This window comes from Labrus bergylta, chromosome 3, assembly GCF_963930695.1.
Source record: "Labrus bergylta chromosome 3, fLabBer1.1, whole genome shotgun sequence".
In the NCBI taxonomy this organism is placed as follows: Eukaryota; Metazoa; Chordata; class Actinopteri; order Labriformes; family Labridae; genus Labrus; species Labrus bergylta.
In genome coordinates this window covers 16995325-17013455 of record NC_089197.1, presented here as the reverse complement: position 1 = coordinate 17013455, position 18131 = coordinate 16995325, and the positions used below count along the sequence as shown (strand labels likewise).

The 18131-nt window shown below is 40.3% G+C and overlaps 1 protein-coding gene across 3 annotated transcripts; it reads left to right on the top strand.

Moving 5' to 3' along the window:
• The first annotated feature begins 1133 nt into the window (after positions 1 to 1133).
• tdrd3 (tudor domain containing 3) lies at positions 1134 to 16804 on the top strand. 3 transcript variants are annotated; one of them, XM_020635869.3, is made up of 14 exons: positions 1134 to 1339; positions 2084 to 2168; positions 6917 to 6982; positions 7617 to 7777; positions 8976 to 9117; positions 9280 to 9351; positions 11860 to 12009; positions 12375 to 12527; positions 13087 to 13264; positions 13937 to 14074; positions 14475 to 15430; positions 15794 to 15919; positions 16093 to 16226; positions 16536 to 16804. In XM_020635869.3, the coding sequence occupies exons 1-13, from the start codon at positions 1302 to 1304 to the stop codon at positions 16207 to 16209; spliced, it is 2382 nt and encodes a 793-aa protein (XP_020491525.1). In that variant the 5' UTR covers positions 1134 to 1301; the 3' UTR covers positions 16210 to 16226; positions 16536 to 16804. The 3 variants fall into 3 exon arrangements, with proteins under 3 accessions (XP_020491525.1, XP_065808910.1, XP_020491526.1); XM_020635870.3 differs by having other exon boundaries at positions 1135 to 1339; positions 13937 to 14062; XM_065952838.1 differs by lacking the exon at positions 16536 to 16804 and having other exon boundaries at positions 16059 to 16198.
• The last annotated feature ends 1327 nt before the right edge of the window (positions 16805 to 18131 follow it).

Below are 18131 nucleotides of genomic sequence, written 5' to 3'. Positions count from 1 at the left end.
CGAATCATATAAAGTTACAGTATAGTATTGAGGTCCATTAATAGCATTCAGAACAAAAAGCCATTCTGAACAACTCAGTGAAGAGACAGATCTAGATTTAAAACCAGAACACAAGTACCCCTAACTATAGAGGCAAGGACCACCACTGTTTTAAGTTAAATGGCCCAACTTGACTCTGCATCGCTACACCCGCCATTACAACGACACGACACCCCATCCCATTATTTATGGATATACACATTAACTGTATGATTTAGTCTTGAACTCATCAAACTGATAACAGCAGGCAGATGTTGTTAGCAGAAAAAAAAACAGCAACTTCCACAGCATCTTAGTAGCCTATCATTGCATAGCAAGGAGAGAAAATGATAATATCTTGTAAATCAGATTAGTAACTCAAATCACATGCATATTTACCATAGACTGTAGATATTTACGCACGGTTTAAACTCCATTCAGACATAGAAGAGGATCTGACCATGTGATTTGATTTTTGTGCAATGTGCATTGATAAAACATTAAACGTTTATGTTTTAGGCTAATTGCCATAACACAGGGATGGGCAACTTCGTTCACAGCAAGGGCCACATTCATTTAATTCTCACTGCCAGAGGGCCAAATTGTAGCATACAAAAAAACGATTACAGTCAATTATGTCTCAAATTTAACTCAACATATACCAGTGAACAAATATTATTATGGACATATTTCTGGTTTTTCATGATTTCATGGCAGATTTTGTCATGTTTTTCTTCATGTTTCCAATTAATTGATATGTAAAAATTGACCTGAGGGCCACAATGAGGGTTGATGGGGGCCGCCAGTTGCCCACCCCTGCCATAACCCCATATCGGGTGAATTGTGACCATGTTTAGACAATTAGCCTACCATTTTAGGTGTTTTACCTAAAATAATAGGGTATTAAAATAGTGTGCTATATTTTATGTTCTATGAATTCATACACTCATCCAATTAAGAAGAAGTAGTACATTATCTCCGACAACCATTCCCGTGCAATATCCATCTACCGGTTAGCTACGATTTTCAAAGAGGGAGCATGTGCGAAATACATTTTTTTTTTTAAAGGCTATTTTGTGCCCTCACAGTTCTCCATACTTGTAGAACGCGTCACGCTCGGTGACGTAGTGACGCAGAGTCGTTCAATACTCACGTTAGCGAAGCTTGATCATCGTTAGGAGAAGAATAATGCTTTGCCTAATAAGATAGTCGTTATTTATATGTGCTCACGTTAAAACCAACTGGTATCGCTACTTACACAGCTCCCTTTTTTTTGGACGAAGATGACCGATTTGGCAGAGTCCCTGACCAAAGAGGGCTGGTAGGTAGCACGGTAGCAGCTAACACACTGAGGTGACAGATAGGGGTTAGCTCACACAACTAGCCACATTAGCAATATCTCCTAATTAAAGTTGTGTGAGAGGATAAAGTTTGTCCTGGCACACGTTGTTATAAAATTATGTAAATTATGGCAACAATATTCGTTTGGGTAAAGTTAAATTAACGCTAACTGAACTCAGAGGTAGCAGTGAGAGTAAAAAAAAAAAAAGGTTAGCTAGCTGTTTCACTTAGCATTGTATTAACATTACGCGTTGGTTACGGCGAGTTAATGTTGACGCTACGCTTTGAGGAGAAGATCAACCCAACATCATGCATTAATGTTGCCATACAGTATAGATGATAGTGCTAAAACGTCAGCTAATCAACACATATTGCTGTCCTGATTTGCTCTTTTGTAAATTTAGATTTCCTCATTGCAGTGTTACATTATTTCTCCGAGGCTAATAACTCTACTTAGTCAGTAATAGCGGAGGATTACACTGAGAGTAATTGGGCTTCTGACCAAGTAAAACTGTGTTTCTGAGGTTTACTTGTTTTTGGCTCAAGATGCTTACACATTTATTTAGCACCACGATGCTGCATCCTCCCTGAAAACAAATCACCAATAACACTATTGCGTTTTAATAGGCTACTGATTGTCTGCTGAAGTTGTAGCTGCCTTCACATTAATGTAGTTTGTGCTTTCCCTCTTGAAACCTCTCCATGTTGTCTTGTCATTCCTCAGGTACCTCACTGATGAAGGCATAGCAGAACTGAAAGGACCTGCAGAGAAAGTAACACACAGTGACATCATTCGTATTGCACTCAATGTAAGTTTGAATCTGTAACTGGAAACTGGTTGTACAGTGCTGTGTCATTTATTGAATATGTATTATTTCCTAGGTGTTTTAAAGTGTAATTTTATTAATAATTGAAGCAGTATTAAAGAGTATGTTGATGATTAATTTATCTGAAAGATTATTGACCCTGCTGTTGGCAGACCCAGCGATCGCTCTGTCCGTCTACAGTTGCTCTTAGTAGGAGATTATCTTTCACTTTCACATTCAACTATTCTCTCTGTGATGAACTTGTAAACACCAGTCTATTGTTCGCTAGTAATATGATCTATTCATATCCTAAGCATGGTGGGCTACTGTGATAGGCTAATGAAATAATAAATAATCTTGGACATTATTAGGAAACAAATTAAGGTAAACATAAAAAGAGGAAGAGAGGTGGGATATAAAACTGTTTTCAATAGGTTTGAATATAAAATTATGAAACTGCTTATCTAACCCATAGTAGAAGATAAGTCCAGAATATCCAGTGTTTGCATTTACATCAAAAGCCTTTTTCATTAACTTGTTTACCTGGAGATGCTGTCGAATGTCTCAGGCTGCTCTTTGACTCATTGCTGTCAACCTGGCAGGACAAACATGCAATACAGCAGCAAAAGTCCTGCCTGCTAGAGCCTGTTGAAAAGCTTGATGCAACATTTAGAAATATTTGTATTGCAATCATGTTTACAGAAAGTTGACCAGGAAAATAAAAGCAATATATTTGAAGTGGATTTCAGCTGTCCTCAGTATTGCAAAAATAATGGGTGACAATGGGTAGATGTTTCAAATACATTTCTTGTTTTTTTTAACAACTTTATTTTCAATTTTACATATTGTTACATCACAGTCAGATAAACATTCACAGCAAGAAATTGTTAACCCTTATCCCACCCCCCACCCCCCACCCCCTCCAGGTGGCGTCCCCACATAAATACACAAACCTTTAGACAACAAGGCATAAATACATCGAGGGTGTATTAACACGCACGTAAGCACTCATATATAGAACAATATGCATCTAGATATTGATCCTCTTATTATTAGCAATATGTATATTGTTGCCACAGAGACAAAAAGGAATTTGATAGACAATAACAATAAATACACAAAAAAACATTGGACATACAATCATAAAAATAACCCAAACCGGAATGTTTAGATTATGCTACTCTTGGTACCAATATTCGAAACCCTTCAGGAGAAAGGGTAGGTAACAGTTCCGACAACCACAATCAAAGTCTCCCAACTCAATCTTCCAACCCACGTACTTTATATCTAAGTTTCTCCAGATGTAGTCCCAACATTATTTCTCTGATCCAATTAATATAGGTGGGGGGAATCCTTCCTTTCCAATTGAGCAGTATCAAACGGCGGGCATGTAAATGCAATAGCATTTTTTGTGGAGGCGGGAAAACATCAATTCATCATCAACTGCTCCAAAAATAGCTGTTAGGGGGTTGGGAGGTATTGTCCTACCAGATATTGCAGAGAGTGATTGAAAAACAGATATCCAGAAATTGCATAATCATGGGCATGCCCAGAACATGTGCCCCAAGGAAACAGGAAAATGTTGACACCTGGGACATATTGGAGCCACATTGGGATATAATTTAGCTAACCTGTCATTTGAGTAATGCAATCTATGGTCTATCTTAAATTGGATTAATCCATGTCTGATGCAGAAAGATGAAGTATGTATTAAAGAAATAATGTTTTCCCAAGTATCTTCTGAGATGAGCTCCCCAATGTCTCCTTCCCAAGCTGTCTTAGTTTTATGTATGAGGGCAAGCATTCAAAATAAGTTTGCATATTTTTGATACTGCACCTTTATTGAATGGATTGACATTGAGAACTGAATAAGCTAGGTATTAGGGGGTGGGCATGGATATCCTGGGAAGTGTTTAGAGGCAAAACTCTGAGCCTGAAGGTATCTCAAATAGTGTGAATTTGAAAGATTGTGGTCCTTGCACAGAAAAGTAAATGATGCTAAGCTGTCATCAGTAAACAGATCTTGAAAAAAGACCAATCCGCTCCTACTCCAGACTGCAAAAGCCAGATCCAATTGAGATAGTGCAAAAAGATGATTAGACATTATTGGGGAGAAGCCACATGTATTATTGAGGTTAAAATATTTTCTAAACTGGCCCCAAATCCTAATTGTGCTTTGAACCACGACATTCGCACTCAAATCCTTTGCTCTTGCACTTAATGGGAAGGGGGCACAGTTAAGAAAGAGATTGGGAAGACTGGGAGAGTAGATTGTAACTCCATATGAGCCCAAATAGGGCCATCCTTATCCGCAAACATGGTAATCTAATATGTCATTTTAGCATATTAGCAGCCCAGTAATAAAATAAAAAAATATTCCTTTACGCAACATAAGAAATAACTTGTCCCCTGATGTATGCTTTCAGAGATTCCCACAGAATACTCCTTGAGATGTCCGGAGTATCATTAATTTCAAAGAAGAAGTCAATCTGGTCATTAACATACGTTTTCAAGTGTTTGCACAAAAGCAAGTGGGGGTCTAGACGATTGGTGCGCTGGGGCGCTATATTACTAGGAAATATCAAGTCCATTTGTACTGGGCCATGATCTGATAGCACGATGCTATGGTATCGACTACTGGGTATCAGGGAAAGCAACTGGTCATCTACTACGAAATAGTCAATCCTAGAATAGTTATGGTGGACAAGGGGAAATAAAGAGAATTGTTTCACGGTAGGATTTTTTGCCCGCCACAGATCTGATAGGCCGTGAGAGCGAAGGAAGGAGTTAATGACCACTGCAGATGTTGATAAAGTACTGTTTGGTCTCGGGTTTGACCTATCTAGGTGGGCATGAAGCACACAGTTGAAGTCCCCACCTAGCACCAATTTATGGGAATTAAGATCAGGAAGGATTGAAAATAGAACTGTGAGTCATCCCAATTTGGTCCGTAAATGTTAGCCAGTATTAATGATTTATTAAAGAGTCTGCCAACTGCAACAACATATCTACCATTGCTATCAGATATCATTTCTGAAAGTTCAAAAGGAATCCCCTTTCTAATCAAAATTGCCGTTCCCCTAGTTTTGTAATCAAAACAAGAGTGATATACTTGCCCAGTCCACTTACATCTTAGCCTCTTTTGAGAGTTGATATTTAGATGCGTCTCCTGTAGGAATGTGACATCAGGCTTTAGTGACTTCAAATGGCTCAAGACTTTGCTTCGCTTGACCATGTTGTTCAGGCCTTTGACATTCCAGCTGATGAAAGAAATTGCATTATGCTTATCTACACTATCGAGAGCCATAGTTCCACAAATGAGTATATGAACTGGTATAACACAATAGCAAAGCCTGCACAAATATGTGTATGATTAGGTTAAAACATGTAATAAAAGCAAAACAGCAAGACAAAAAAACAAACAAAAACAGATAAGCAAACAAGAAAGAAACTTTTACCGTCCTGGATCCCAAGGCTGGTCTTCTGTACCCCTGAGACTGCCTTAAACACACTCATCACTCTCGCCATTTCGCCAGCCTGAGCCGTGAGCTTCAACATAAACATGAAGCATCAACAGTACCTGTAATGGCCACAAATGATGATTTTTCACTCTCCCTCCGTCTCCCGCTGGCGCAGCTTGGCCTCAATGTACTGCTTCGCCTTGGTCGGGTCTTCAAAAGATGTTTGCTCGCCAGCTGAGGTCGTGATCTTGAGTGTGGCTGGATATAAGAGACCGTATTTCACACGTTGACATCGTCGAAGTAATCCCCAAACTTCGGTGAAGGCCGCTCTCTTTTTCCTGACTGACGCCGAGTAATCCGGGTAGATGTGGAAGCGCTTGCCGTTGTAGGAGATCGGTCCCAACCTCATAGCCTTCCGGAGAATGTCTACTTTCTCCTGAAAGTAGTGAAATTTAATAATTATTGGTCTCGGAGCATCCCCATCTTTTGGCCTCCGCTGAGCAACGGCCTTCTCCGGTCGTATATTTCCAAATCCTTCCTCCACTTCGAGTAGTATGCATTTATCTCTCCGTTGTCGGGACTCCAAGTCGTCGGTTTTATCCACTAAGCAGTTTATCTGTGCTGAAAGGTGGTAACTTTAGCCTCAAGCTCCACGACCCGGTTAGCAGTTATCTCCCTCCTCAAGATCCTCAAAACGTGTTACAAACGATGTGTTTTCCTTTCGCACATCTTCAATTACTTTCCTAAATTCTGTGTGCGCGTTTGAGATTTCGGACCTCAAGTCAGCTATCAGATTGTCTATTTTATTGTGTAGTTCAACTGTAGCCGCCATCATGTAGGCGTCGATCTTGGTTAGCACACAGTGGCAGGTCCGCGTCATCAGGGCCTGCCTTCGGCTTTTGATACTTCGGCATTTTAGACGGCTTAAAAAACAATTAAATATAGAAACTTAGATATTTGAGACACAATCTTGCTCCAGGAAAACGGGCAGGGAGAGCAAAATTTGTTAATAAATGTCCTTTCCAAGCAGAGCTCACAAAACTACATCCTCACATCCTACTGCTACAGTTGATTTAGTATGTATAAATGTGTTACATTTTAATTAATTAAATTATGAGATTGTACTTATACCATGCAATTTACCTGATTGTTCTGGAGTTACTGCAAAACTGCTCCCACTACTCTGACCAAGGATACCAGTTAACATAGATTGTATGTACCACACTTTTAGTAATTCATTTTATTTCTACTTGCACATTATTTCCTATTAATATGTATTCTTTATTGCAGAGTGACCTCAGGCCTATTGGGAGGAAATATCTACCACCTGATATCAATAGTGGAAGGACTGAGAATGTGAGTGCCAGTGAAATTCTTAAACAGTAAATTTAATCCTCCATTTATCAAACTTAGTTTGAAATGATATGTTATGGTCAATGTTCTCTTGAGCTCAAAGTCAGTACAGGCCCTATTGCAGGTTTCATGAGTGCCACTAGATGGCCCTAACGCACCAACAATGACGATGCATAAAAAACTGCTGCTTCTCCTGTGAATCTACTGTAGAAACAAAAAATGTGCAAAGTATTGTCAAAAAGATAAAACATAATACAGAGATATTAAACCATCTCTGAAGAAAAAGAGGAACATTCCTGTCATCCTGGTCACTTTTGACACTCAGCCTCATAGTATGATCTAACATTGAATGGTTGCTGCAAATCTAAGAATGGAAATAATGAAGCAGTGTGTCGGTATAAATAAACCTGTGGAAACTGAGTTATAGTACAATGGTATTTTTTTTCATTATGCTTTTGTAGCGCTTTAAATTGCCTTGTTGCTAAAATGTGCTATTTAAATAAACTTGCATTGCATTGCCAAGCCATCCATATATACTCGTATACCCCCAGTTTTTGCTTGTATATGCCTTTGTAAATCCTCCCCCACATGCTGCTGATTTGCCTCTAAATTTTTCTGTTGTCTCACACATGGCCAGTTGGAAGGACCATGTGTTCTCCAGGTGCAGAAGGTGAGGAACATCTCTGCATCTAAAGACCATGAGGAGTCCCAGGGTGCGCCACGAATGCTGCGACTTCAAATGACAGATGGACATACCACCTGTGTTGGATTGGAGTTTAAACACCTGTCCAAGATCAGGTACCATATGACAGTTTTGGTGACTTCAGAAAGATGTTGGCTTCATGGCAAATAAAGAGATATATTTTTCTTTATTGTATTCTTTTGAAAAATAGATTCTTGTAAAATATGCATTTCTAGCAGCTACACAGTCAAAAGAAGGATCTCATTGAACTAGATCCTCGTTTATTCAAAGCAAATGTGTATAATTCTGCACACACTCGTTCTCCTTCATCCCCTTGTAAACACTCTCACTTCAGCACATGTCTCCGTTTTCCCTCTATCTGCATTTTCCATGTGGCGGCAGCAATCTAACAATATCCAGCCTTAATTACATCTCCATCCCAGCAACAGTGGCCTTGGTGACGGCTGCCATGGTGACTAGCAAGTCTGTACAGGTGGAGTGGCCAGAATGTGGGCCTTGACTTCCTGATGGGAGGGAGGAGAAAACAGAACAAATCCCCTCTTTATGAGCCACACACACACACACACACACACACACACACACACACACACACACACACACACACACACACACACACACACACACACACACACACACACACACACACAGTGGCCACCAACAGCGGAGGTTAGTGTGTCTTATGAAAGTGTCCGCTTTAGTGTGCGTGAGGCCATAAGTAAGTGTCAAAGGGAATGGGATGGATTACAGGACTGTTCAGTGTGTGAGGAAGTGATACAGAGCGATGACAATTAAGCTTTATGAGCAACATAAATCAGAGGGTGAATAGTGTGTATGTAGGATTTTGTGTATGTGATTGAATCAAGGATAGACAGTGCCTCGTTCTGTGCCGGCCACTATCATGAGAACAGCATCCATCCCAGAGGTTTGGAGTGAAATCCCTAATTGTTGCTTTGGCATCCGGCATCAGTAGCTGGAAATCCCTCTAAGTCCCAGTGCTTTTTAATGAGAGAGGCAGAGGCCTTATCAGGCCTGATGAGATAGAGGGGCTTTTAATTTACCATGAGGACGGGTGAGCAGCTGGGATTATTGATAGTCTCTCCTAGCCTCGCCACCCCTCCCCTGGCACTGCTCCATGTCATTTATAAAGTGGTATCGGTCAGGCAATTGGGTGCAGGGAAAAGTAGATATAATATCTTAAACCTTTAAATGTATTTAAACTGAATTTGCTGGTTAACCATTTAATAAATAAAGCACTCTTTCATGTAAATGTTTTTTTTTGTTTTTGTATTTCAGTCTCAATACTCCCCCTGGAACGAAGGTAAAGCTCCTTGGTACAGTCCAGGTTAAAAATGGTCTTTTGCTGCTCGATGACTCAAAAATCTCTGTCCTTGGAGGAGAGGTTGATCACATGGTGGAGAAATGGGAACTACAAAGGGTGAGGTTGAATTTATAATGATGGCTCAGCTACTTTTGCTCAAAAGCATTGAAATCATACGTCAGTGATCATTTTAAATCTGTCAGTATGGCATTACTCTCCCTAGGATTGTATTTTTCCTTAGTTGTTAAAAATAATCGCCTTTTACTGTTCAACCTGCAGAGTCTGGCCAAACACAGCAGGAGTAACATTGGAGCAGAAGGTGGACCTCCTCCCTTTGTGCCATTCGGTCAGGTGAGGATGAAATTAATTAGACTAGTGATAAAAATATATTTTAAGAAATGGAATCTCTAACACTGAAACAAAAATCTTAAATGTTTAACTAATGCAAAATAACACAATCTGCAGATGCACGTTTCTGACAAGTGTTTAAAGCATTTATTTAAAAGAGGTCAGAAGTGCCTTTAAAGTAATAACAAGCTCAATTGGATTTGAGGGGCCAGATGCAGGCCTGGCTGCAGGAGTTGGCCTTGATGTCCATTTTTTTTGGTGTTGTGTGCGCTGATCTTTTTTTAACTAATCAGAGTCTTCATAAATCTTTAAAATGCATAACTGAATTTTGAATGTGCTTTTGTTTTCCTACCTACATATTTCAAAAAACAATGACAGTTGTCCCCTTCTAAACATGCACACAGGGCTAGTGTTGCATTTGTATTCAAATAAAGGCACAATGGTGATTTGCAGTAAAGGAAAACAGATTTAAAAAAAAAAAGACAATAAGATGATAAGTGCACCATTAAGACAATTCTGGAAACCTTCACTGCTGTCACAAATGTGTATATACACAGTATACATTTTTTTGTTTTGTTTTTTTTACTTTAATTTTACCTAATGCAGATCACGTCTTGAGGGAATTATATTCAGACATGTCTCATTTTAAAACCACTGAGCCGGAGTCAGTCCTCCCTTATAAGGATCATAGCTTCAGCCTGGGATACAGCTGTATCAGCTTGACACAGGGATTGTGGGATTTTCACCCACTCTTCATTCCAGATCTGATCAGGCTTTGTAAAGTTGGATGAGAAGCACTTGGGATTTATCATTCAGCATTCTCTAGATTTACTGTTAGTGCAGGGTCACTGCAGCACCTCCAATGTCTTCTTCTAGTTGTTATATATAAACTTAATCCCGTTCCAATGTAATATGCAGTCTGGGGAAAAATTATCTTCTAATCTGTGGCTGCACTTTCGCTTCTCAGAGGCGTTCTCACAGTATGAAGCGGTCACCACCACGCTTCACTGCAGAGTTTTAAAATGGAGATGCGTAGGTTCAGTAGGTTTTCACTAGGCCACATTGTGATATGTGTTTCACCTGAAAAGTCGTACTCATTTACATCTCAGAACTATTTGCCACATGCGTTGAGTCTTCAACATTTTCACAAGTAACATGTTCTGAGGTGCTACACGTCACAGCAATGAAAGAATATAGCATTCAAGCGTGAGTGTCATCATTTTTTTACATCAATTGCCAATTAACTCCTGGGCATGCGGATGTATTTGGTTATATCTGCTTTCATCCTCCAGAATCAATTAGCCATGTGCTAATGCCTGGGTTAGCCTGGCTAATGTACAAAGATATAGTAAAGCCTTTACTATGACTGCATCAATGTATAGTATCTAACACTATCAATGATCTTATGATTGGATACAGTTGGCCTAAAAACCATCATTTATTTCAAGATTAAAAAAGAACCAATGAAATTATTTTTCAAAATTTGAAGTATATGTCAGACAGTCACGCATGATGGCATTGGGCTCTGGCTCGGCACTTCTCAAAGCGGAGGCTGCAGATCAACTTATCTGTCCTGCTGCTGTCAGATGGCTGCAAGGGTTTAATGAACTAGAGGAAGCTTTTCATACAGTACAAAACAGCTGTGGGAACAGTGACATTCAGAACTAATCATGTCAATTTTGTATAAATGCAGAAGAATCTCTGCTAAATTCAAATAAACCTTTTTTATGCATCTATTAGCTGGGCATTGTTTAATAAACTGATAAAAAAATATTAAGTGCTTAATACTATACTTGTACACATAATCAAATACACAACATTATGCTTGAAACAAACATTCTTAATCTCTCTGCAAGCATAAGACATTGCATAGCTCTGCGATGCCTTAAAGAACCTGTTGGAACCTCACTGCCCTGTGCACCATGTGCTCTTTGTTGAGCACCAATGACTACACAAGACAGGCAAAGAAATGATCTAGGTCAATGCCAAACAGTGTTAGTGCAGCTTGCGCAGGTTGTTGCAGTGACTCAAAACTTGGCAAATTGTCTTTATTGTTGCAACTATTTTAGCCAGCGACTTTCTTTCTCTGCAGTTATGTCTTCTTTGGATTTATAGTCAGACTGCCTACAACTTACTTAGCTATAACATACATGTAAGCATAGGTCAACAATCTAGCCTGTAGCTGATATCTCCTCTTACTTCCTATAGTCTTGATGCAGCTACAGAATGTGCTCGGTTTCCATCTCCTTCCTCCCAGGTCTCTACTCTGTGTTTTCATTTCCCAAATAAGAATGAGCTTGGAGGCAGCTATGGGATTTGTGTTACTTTTGGGTGCTTCAACAAAAACTTAGAGTTATAACTCAAACACTGCAGGTTACTTCAGTCTGGATCTCATATAATTCCCCCCAAAAATGTGGAGACTGTCAGGTGCATTGATTCTTTTCTTAAGGAGCTATACATGATTGATGAGGATCTTTGATAATATATTCTCTCTCAATTTGCTCCCTGTAGAAGTGTGCAAGGAGGGATGAAGTAGACAGCAGAGAACTAGACCAGAGGAAGACCCTGCAGACTCAGAATGTGATCAAAAGTACTGAGGAGAATGATGACTTTGAGAAGCAGCGGACTGCAGCTATCGCTGAGGTGGCCAAGAACAAGGAGGTATGTACATCTTCTTTATGGGTATGTATCGTCATTAATGGGGTATTTAATCAAACGGGGTACTTAATTATTTTTTTTAGAGCTGAGGAGCTCGACATTTGGCTTTCAGGAGCACTTCTTTAGCCGTATATACTAGTTTTGTTGTTTCTCCTAGTGATTGCAATTTATGTGTAAATGGTTAAATTTTCCCGCATTTAAACATAAAACGTTCTTAACACATTCATAATCGTTATTGCCTTTAATGTTAAAGTAACTCTTCAAATATCGTATTTTAACATTGCCTACTACAACATTGTCTTTGGTGTGTTGGATTTGTTTTGTCCAGCTGTGCAGCTCTATTGATCATCAAATTCTCTGCCTGTTAGGGTCCCCGTGCGTTTGGTGGTGGAGGAAATGCAGGGAGTAATTTATCCAGCACTGCTTCCTCCTTCCGAAACCGAGACTCGTACCAGCAGAGGAGACGAGAAGACAGGGTGGAACGAACGGACAGCAGACAAGATGGAAACTATCGAGAGCTGGTGAGAAGACGAAACTTGGTCCCAACTGAGTTGGTTCTGACTCAGACCTCTCATTACTGAAGCCTCCATTCACTGTAACAAAGCAATTTAAAGGCTGGAGCTTGTTCTGCGTTCTTTCTTTGGTCTGGATTAGAGTCTTATTTCATGGCTCATGGACTGCATGAGGCATTGATTATGATATTGTAGAAATCTAAATGAATTTGAGGCTTGGTCAGGTTTTCCAATCAAGTGGCTGTTCATTTGTCTAGCTTTTATGTAGTGACAAACCAGTTTCCAGCAGAACTGGGCCAGCGTTTGGCTGAGCACATTAATTGGATGGAACAGGATATTATGGTGTTGGCTTGGGAATATGTTAATGATGGTTTGAAACTTGAATGCACATTAATCCAACCTAAAACAAAACTTAAAGTGTTGCCCATGCCCGGCCCACTTAAAAGGGGAGGAGTTCCTCTTTTCTTTCTCCCCATTTCCCATCCAGTTTATCTTTTCTGTCACACCATACCTTACTCCTCTCAACCAGATACCTTCTCCATACCATCTCGTTTTTTCCCGTATGTAGGTGGATGAACGTGCTCTGAGAGACATCATGGAGATGGGCTTTAACAGAGAGGCCGCCCGGCAGGCTTTGATGGATAATAACAACAACCTTGAAGTAGCACTAAACTGCCTGCTTACTGGATCTTCGGGCAGCAGACCTGGTCCTGTGGTAGCTGAATCCAACAGGCCCCCACCCAGAGGTTCATACGCACTCACTCAAACACAGAAACAAAACTGCTGCTTGATAGAACGCCCCACAGCCTGACACCTCATTTGTTTTGATAGAGTAAAATTGAGATTGGGAGAGTAAGAATTGCCACAAGCCAAGTAAAGGTCCGCAGTGGCGGTTTTGCTTGTTTTATTCAATTTGCCGCAAATTGTATACAGACTCTACTGCTGGCTATTTTTCCAAGCATACCTTTAGGTTGCAGATGAATACTGATGTATCTTACCTGCAGTCATTATTTTGTGTTTATTTCAGTCCTGAAAAATCCACCTGCAGTAACTTTAAACGTGTTCCATCATTCTGAAATACCTAATGCTCATGTGTAAGATATTGTTACTGCTGTTAAAGCAGGAGCAGGACATTTTTAATGTAGTATTTAATGTTGCTGCATACATGCACCATCTAAGTCAGCTACAGAGCATTAACTTAAGTTCCTGTCATTTTTATGGAGTATATATGAGCTCCTGTATTACTTCCCCTGTCAAGCCAAGGTTACATTTCTGGTTCAGATGGGTTTTAATTTCAAAAGAACACATGCCGAGTCACACAGAGCATGTCCCAAATTTTTTGATGAAGAAACCCAGTTCCATTGATCAAAATGTTCTTAATTGGGTCAACTTCAGTCTCATCTCACTGTTTCCATCAGCCAGAGGACGGGGAAGAGGCAGGTCCAGAAATGAAGACGAGGAGGAGGGAGCAGGAGGAAGGCCATCCGGACCAAGTACTCTGTTCGACTTTCTGGAATCCAAGATGGGAGTTTTCTCCATCGATGGTCAGTGTCCTGGTATGGATTTCATCCTAAAAACATACCAGATGTTCTCTAACTTTTGACTTTTTAGATTTAAGAAACACACATTCCAAATTGATTTACAAGATGGTGATTGTATGCTTTCTCGTGCCAGTTCTTTGGTGAGAAGTGTGTTAGGAGATGGCTGACTTGCTATGTGCATTAGGGGGATAACGTGTTTTCCAAACGTCTAGAAAGAGCTCTAGTGTCAAAACCATTGCAGCACTGGGTTAAAGTTGAAAGAGGGCAGATGTTTTAGACAATTTTTGATTTTGTTTGACCGACAATGAAATGGTTTGGTGGTTTCTTTGATGATCTCAGAAAAATATGCAGTGTTTAAAGTCACCCATTATTGTTTTGCCAACATCTCATGATCCTTTCCACTTTGTTTTCTCAGAGCCAAAGAGCCAGGCTCCTCAGCGGCATAATGAGAGCAAAGCCAACTTCTCCAACTCAGAGTATCACTCCAAAGACACATCTCACACTAAGTACTCATCTCATAATGAGCATAGGCAACAAAGGAACGACAGACCACCTCGCTTTCACAGGGACACTGATTTCCCCAAACCTGGCCAGGAGCCTCTTTCCAACTGTACAACCTCCCAAACTTCAGCTCAAGGCCAGCATTGGAAGGGCCAGGAGAGATGGTCGCGAGGCGCACCAGACAGATCCCACACTGACAGGAGAGAGATGCGTGATGAGCAGAATTTTCCCTCATCCTTCCCGACTACTTTCACACGTTCAAAAGAACCTCAGCAGCAGATGGATCCAAGTGGATCTTACCACCAACGATCCAGAAATGGAGATGGTGGTGGTGGGGGGAACATTCCTGGACAGTCCCATAGGAGAGGGCCAAAAGATAATGCACCCACATCTAAACTTAGTAATTCTGCAGGCAGTGAACTAGATGGAAGAGGAAATAATAAACGTACGGACAGAATTGAAGAACCCAACAACAGCAGGAGGATGGGGAAAACTGAGCGGCCCAACTCAGGCCACTTTGACCGACAAAGGGATAGCGGACCGGCAGACTTTAACTTCAGGGGAGGAAGCTCGGGGACGTCCCAAGAGGGGTTATCACAGGATTCTCGAATCATGATGGGGGATCCTACTCTTTTCCAAAATGGAGATGTGGAACACAAAAGAACTGGACCTATCAAGCCAGCAAATTCATCTTGCCCCCCCAACAGGGAGCAGCCTCCAAAGAAAAACACCTCTAATAACCCGGGATCTAAAAGGAGGGCAGGACAGGGCAGGGGCCAAGGTCCTCGGGGGCCAGAGAAGAGTCACTTTGTGGAACGGGCTTGGAAACCTGGAGACCAGTGCCTGGCACTGTACTGGGAAGACAGCAAGGTATGTCACCCCTGGATTGTTGACGCAGCAGAAGCTGATTATTGCCAGAAAAAAATAAACCAATCCGTTATGACATTTGAAATTAATTAAATCTGTTCCAGTGATTATTCTGACACAGCCTGTGTGATTATGGAAATGTCGATTGTTATTTCTTTGTGTCCCAGCTTATTTTACAGTTAGCATGATTGTATCAACAAATTAATAGCGATATTGACTTATTATCTCTGTCATAGTGTCGACAGAGTGTTAGATATGTTTGCCTTGTTATAATTAGTTGTCTTGATCTGACATATGAAAATGTTTGTATTCAGATAATGAGATTTCCATTTGTTTCTTTGTGTTTGTGCGTGCGTCGCCCTGAAGTTCTACCACGCCAGAATAGATGCTGTGCATTCATCAGGCTCCACGGCTGTGGTTGTTTTCAGTGATTATGGAAACTGTGAAGAAGTCCTGCTGCATAACATCAAACCTATTCCCGCTGATTTTTTGGTAAGAAAAACATTTGAGTCATTCTCCTTTGCATCACAATACATTGTTGATACTTTGTGGAAGTTACTTGTTGAACTGTCATTAAGTGGGTTGAGGAAGGTGATTAAATATGAATGACATCTAATCTGATTACCCACAGTAACATCACAACCATATCAAATGTACAATGGCAGGAGGAAGATGACGGTTACTACGACAGTTCATTAGAGTTTCGTCGTGGGGGAGACGGACAGCCAAGACGCACAAGACCAACACAGCAGTATTACCAGCCTCCCAGGGCACGGGATTGATGTGTCTGTGTTTACAGGTGTATATGGTAGTTGTCATTTCTCACCAATAATAAATCATCAGAAAACATCCATGTCGCTACAGTGTGTGAGCAATGTTCCTATTTTCAACGAAAGTGTCACTGTGTGTGAGTCTCTTGCATGTTTTTCCTGAAGATTATACATAATTGAATCTCTCTACAACTGGCCCAAACAATCTCTGTTTTATGCAGGAATCAATTTTAAATCAATATTTTTAAGCTCCAATTGGCTGAATGTCTTAAAAATAATCACAAAGTCCATAACAAAAGTTGTTAATTTAATTTTTTCTGTTTTTCTCCATCCATCAGTGTGCTTGGCCCTCCTCCTCCTCCCCATGACAGAGCTTTCATCACTTTCTGCAACAATCCAGAGTGCTTCCTGAATTTCTACGCGTCCAATTTGTCAGGACATAACATGACGTTTCAAAGGGCTCGGACATGATGCAAAACTGAACGGAAAAAAAAACAAACTGACATGACCACCTGTGGATTTTGTTAAGAACATATCTACTGTATATGTTGTGAAGATTTATTAAATGGATGCATAAAAATAAACAGTTATTATGGTATGTAGCGGATTTGTTGTTTTAATGTGTTTTTATTGTTAACAGGACAATTTGAAATCAAAAGAAGGAACAGAATCCTTGGTTTTATTGAACAACTCATGGCTGTAGTTCTAAAAATCCCTCAGATTTCAATTACTTGATCACTTAGGTAAGTAGATTTAATTGAAATGCATGACCTGGCAATGTTATCAGATCTGCTTTACCTATTTTACTCATTCTGGTCTTGTAGCTTAGCTCCGTCATTTCTCCTCTTTTAGATAGGCACAGGAGTCTACAGCAGGTAGCTTAAGCTCATTTGTCGTGTTCTGTGAAGCAAAACCAAAGGGTAAGACAATCTCTCCCCCCGTAATAGAGACGATTACATTGCAGAGATATCATTTTGCACATTACAAAAGGGACTGTACCCAGCTCTTGAAGCATTGCATACACACCGCTGAGCTGGCCGTTCATGGACTACTGCTGTGCGAGAGACAAGTTTTGCACATCAAGAAATAATGTCCACTTTGGCTCCAATTTCACTCGTACCAGCAGCAGGAGACAAACGGACAATGCAGCAGGGTTCAGTAGAGAGGTCACAGAGCTATTCTGTATCATTGGTGCAAAGGATTTGCTTTATTTTCCAACTGACACGCCAGCAAGCAGAGATGAATAATTAACAGCCGGTAATATGGAAACCTATCCATTAGAGAGGAACTGAAAGGGAAGCTCTCGAAAGTGTTCTCTGGAGCTAACTGTGACACATTGGCAAGATAATCATAAAGATTGATTTTCAATCAGATAAATTGTGTTATTTTGGTAGAGGAAGAAGCCTGTTTCATATTGAATATTTCCCTCTTTGGCCTGGGAAATGTCAGGCATGACAAATATGAGGCAGAGGCCCTGTGGTCCCGCACACACTAGACTCAATGTCATTATGTGAGAACATGTTTTTGTATTCAGTTTGTTAATTGTTATTGGAGAAGTGTTAACTGATCCATAGAAAACCCTTGTATGGCTGTCGTGTGAAAGACAATGCAATTCTCATTACAACATGGCTTCAGGAATAAGTTGAATATTTTGGAATAATAAGCTTTCACTGTATGTTGGCTTTATCAATATGCCCTTTTTGGGTGTTAACTAAGAAAATCTTAAATAGTTTTCAACATGTTGATCAAGATTTATATGAAGCCACAGTTATCACTGATCCATTGTCAATGTAATGTTAGGTTTTGGTTCCCACAGAAAGGGGGTGGTTCTATGAGGACTGGGTTGACTGAGGATAAGATCTTGTGTTTCAGGTTAATGCAACTGCTATGTTGATGCAATTTTGGTGATGTGATGCTCAGAATGAATCAGAATC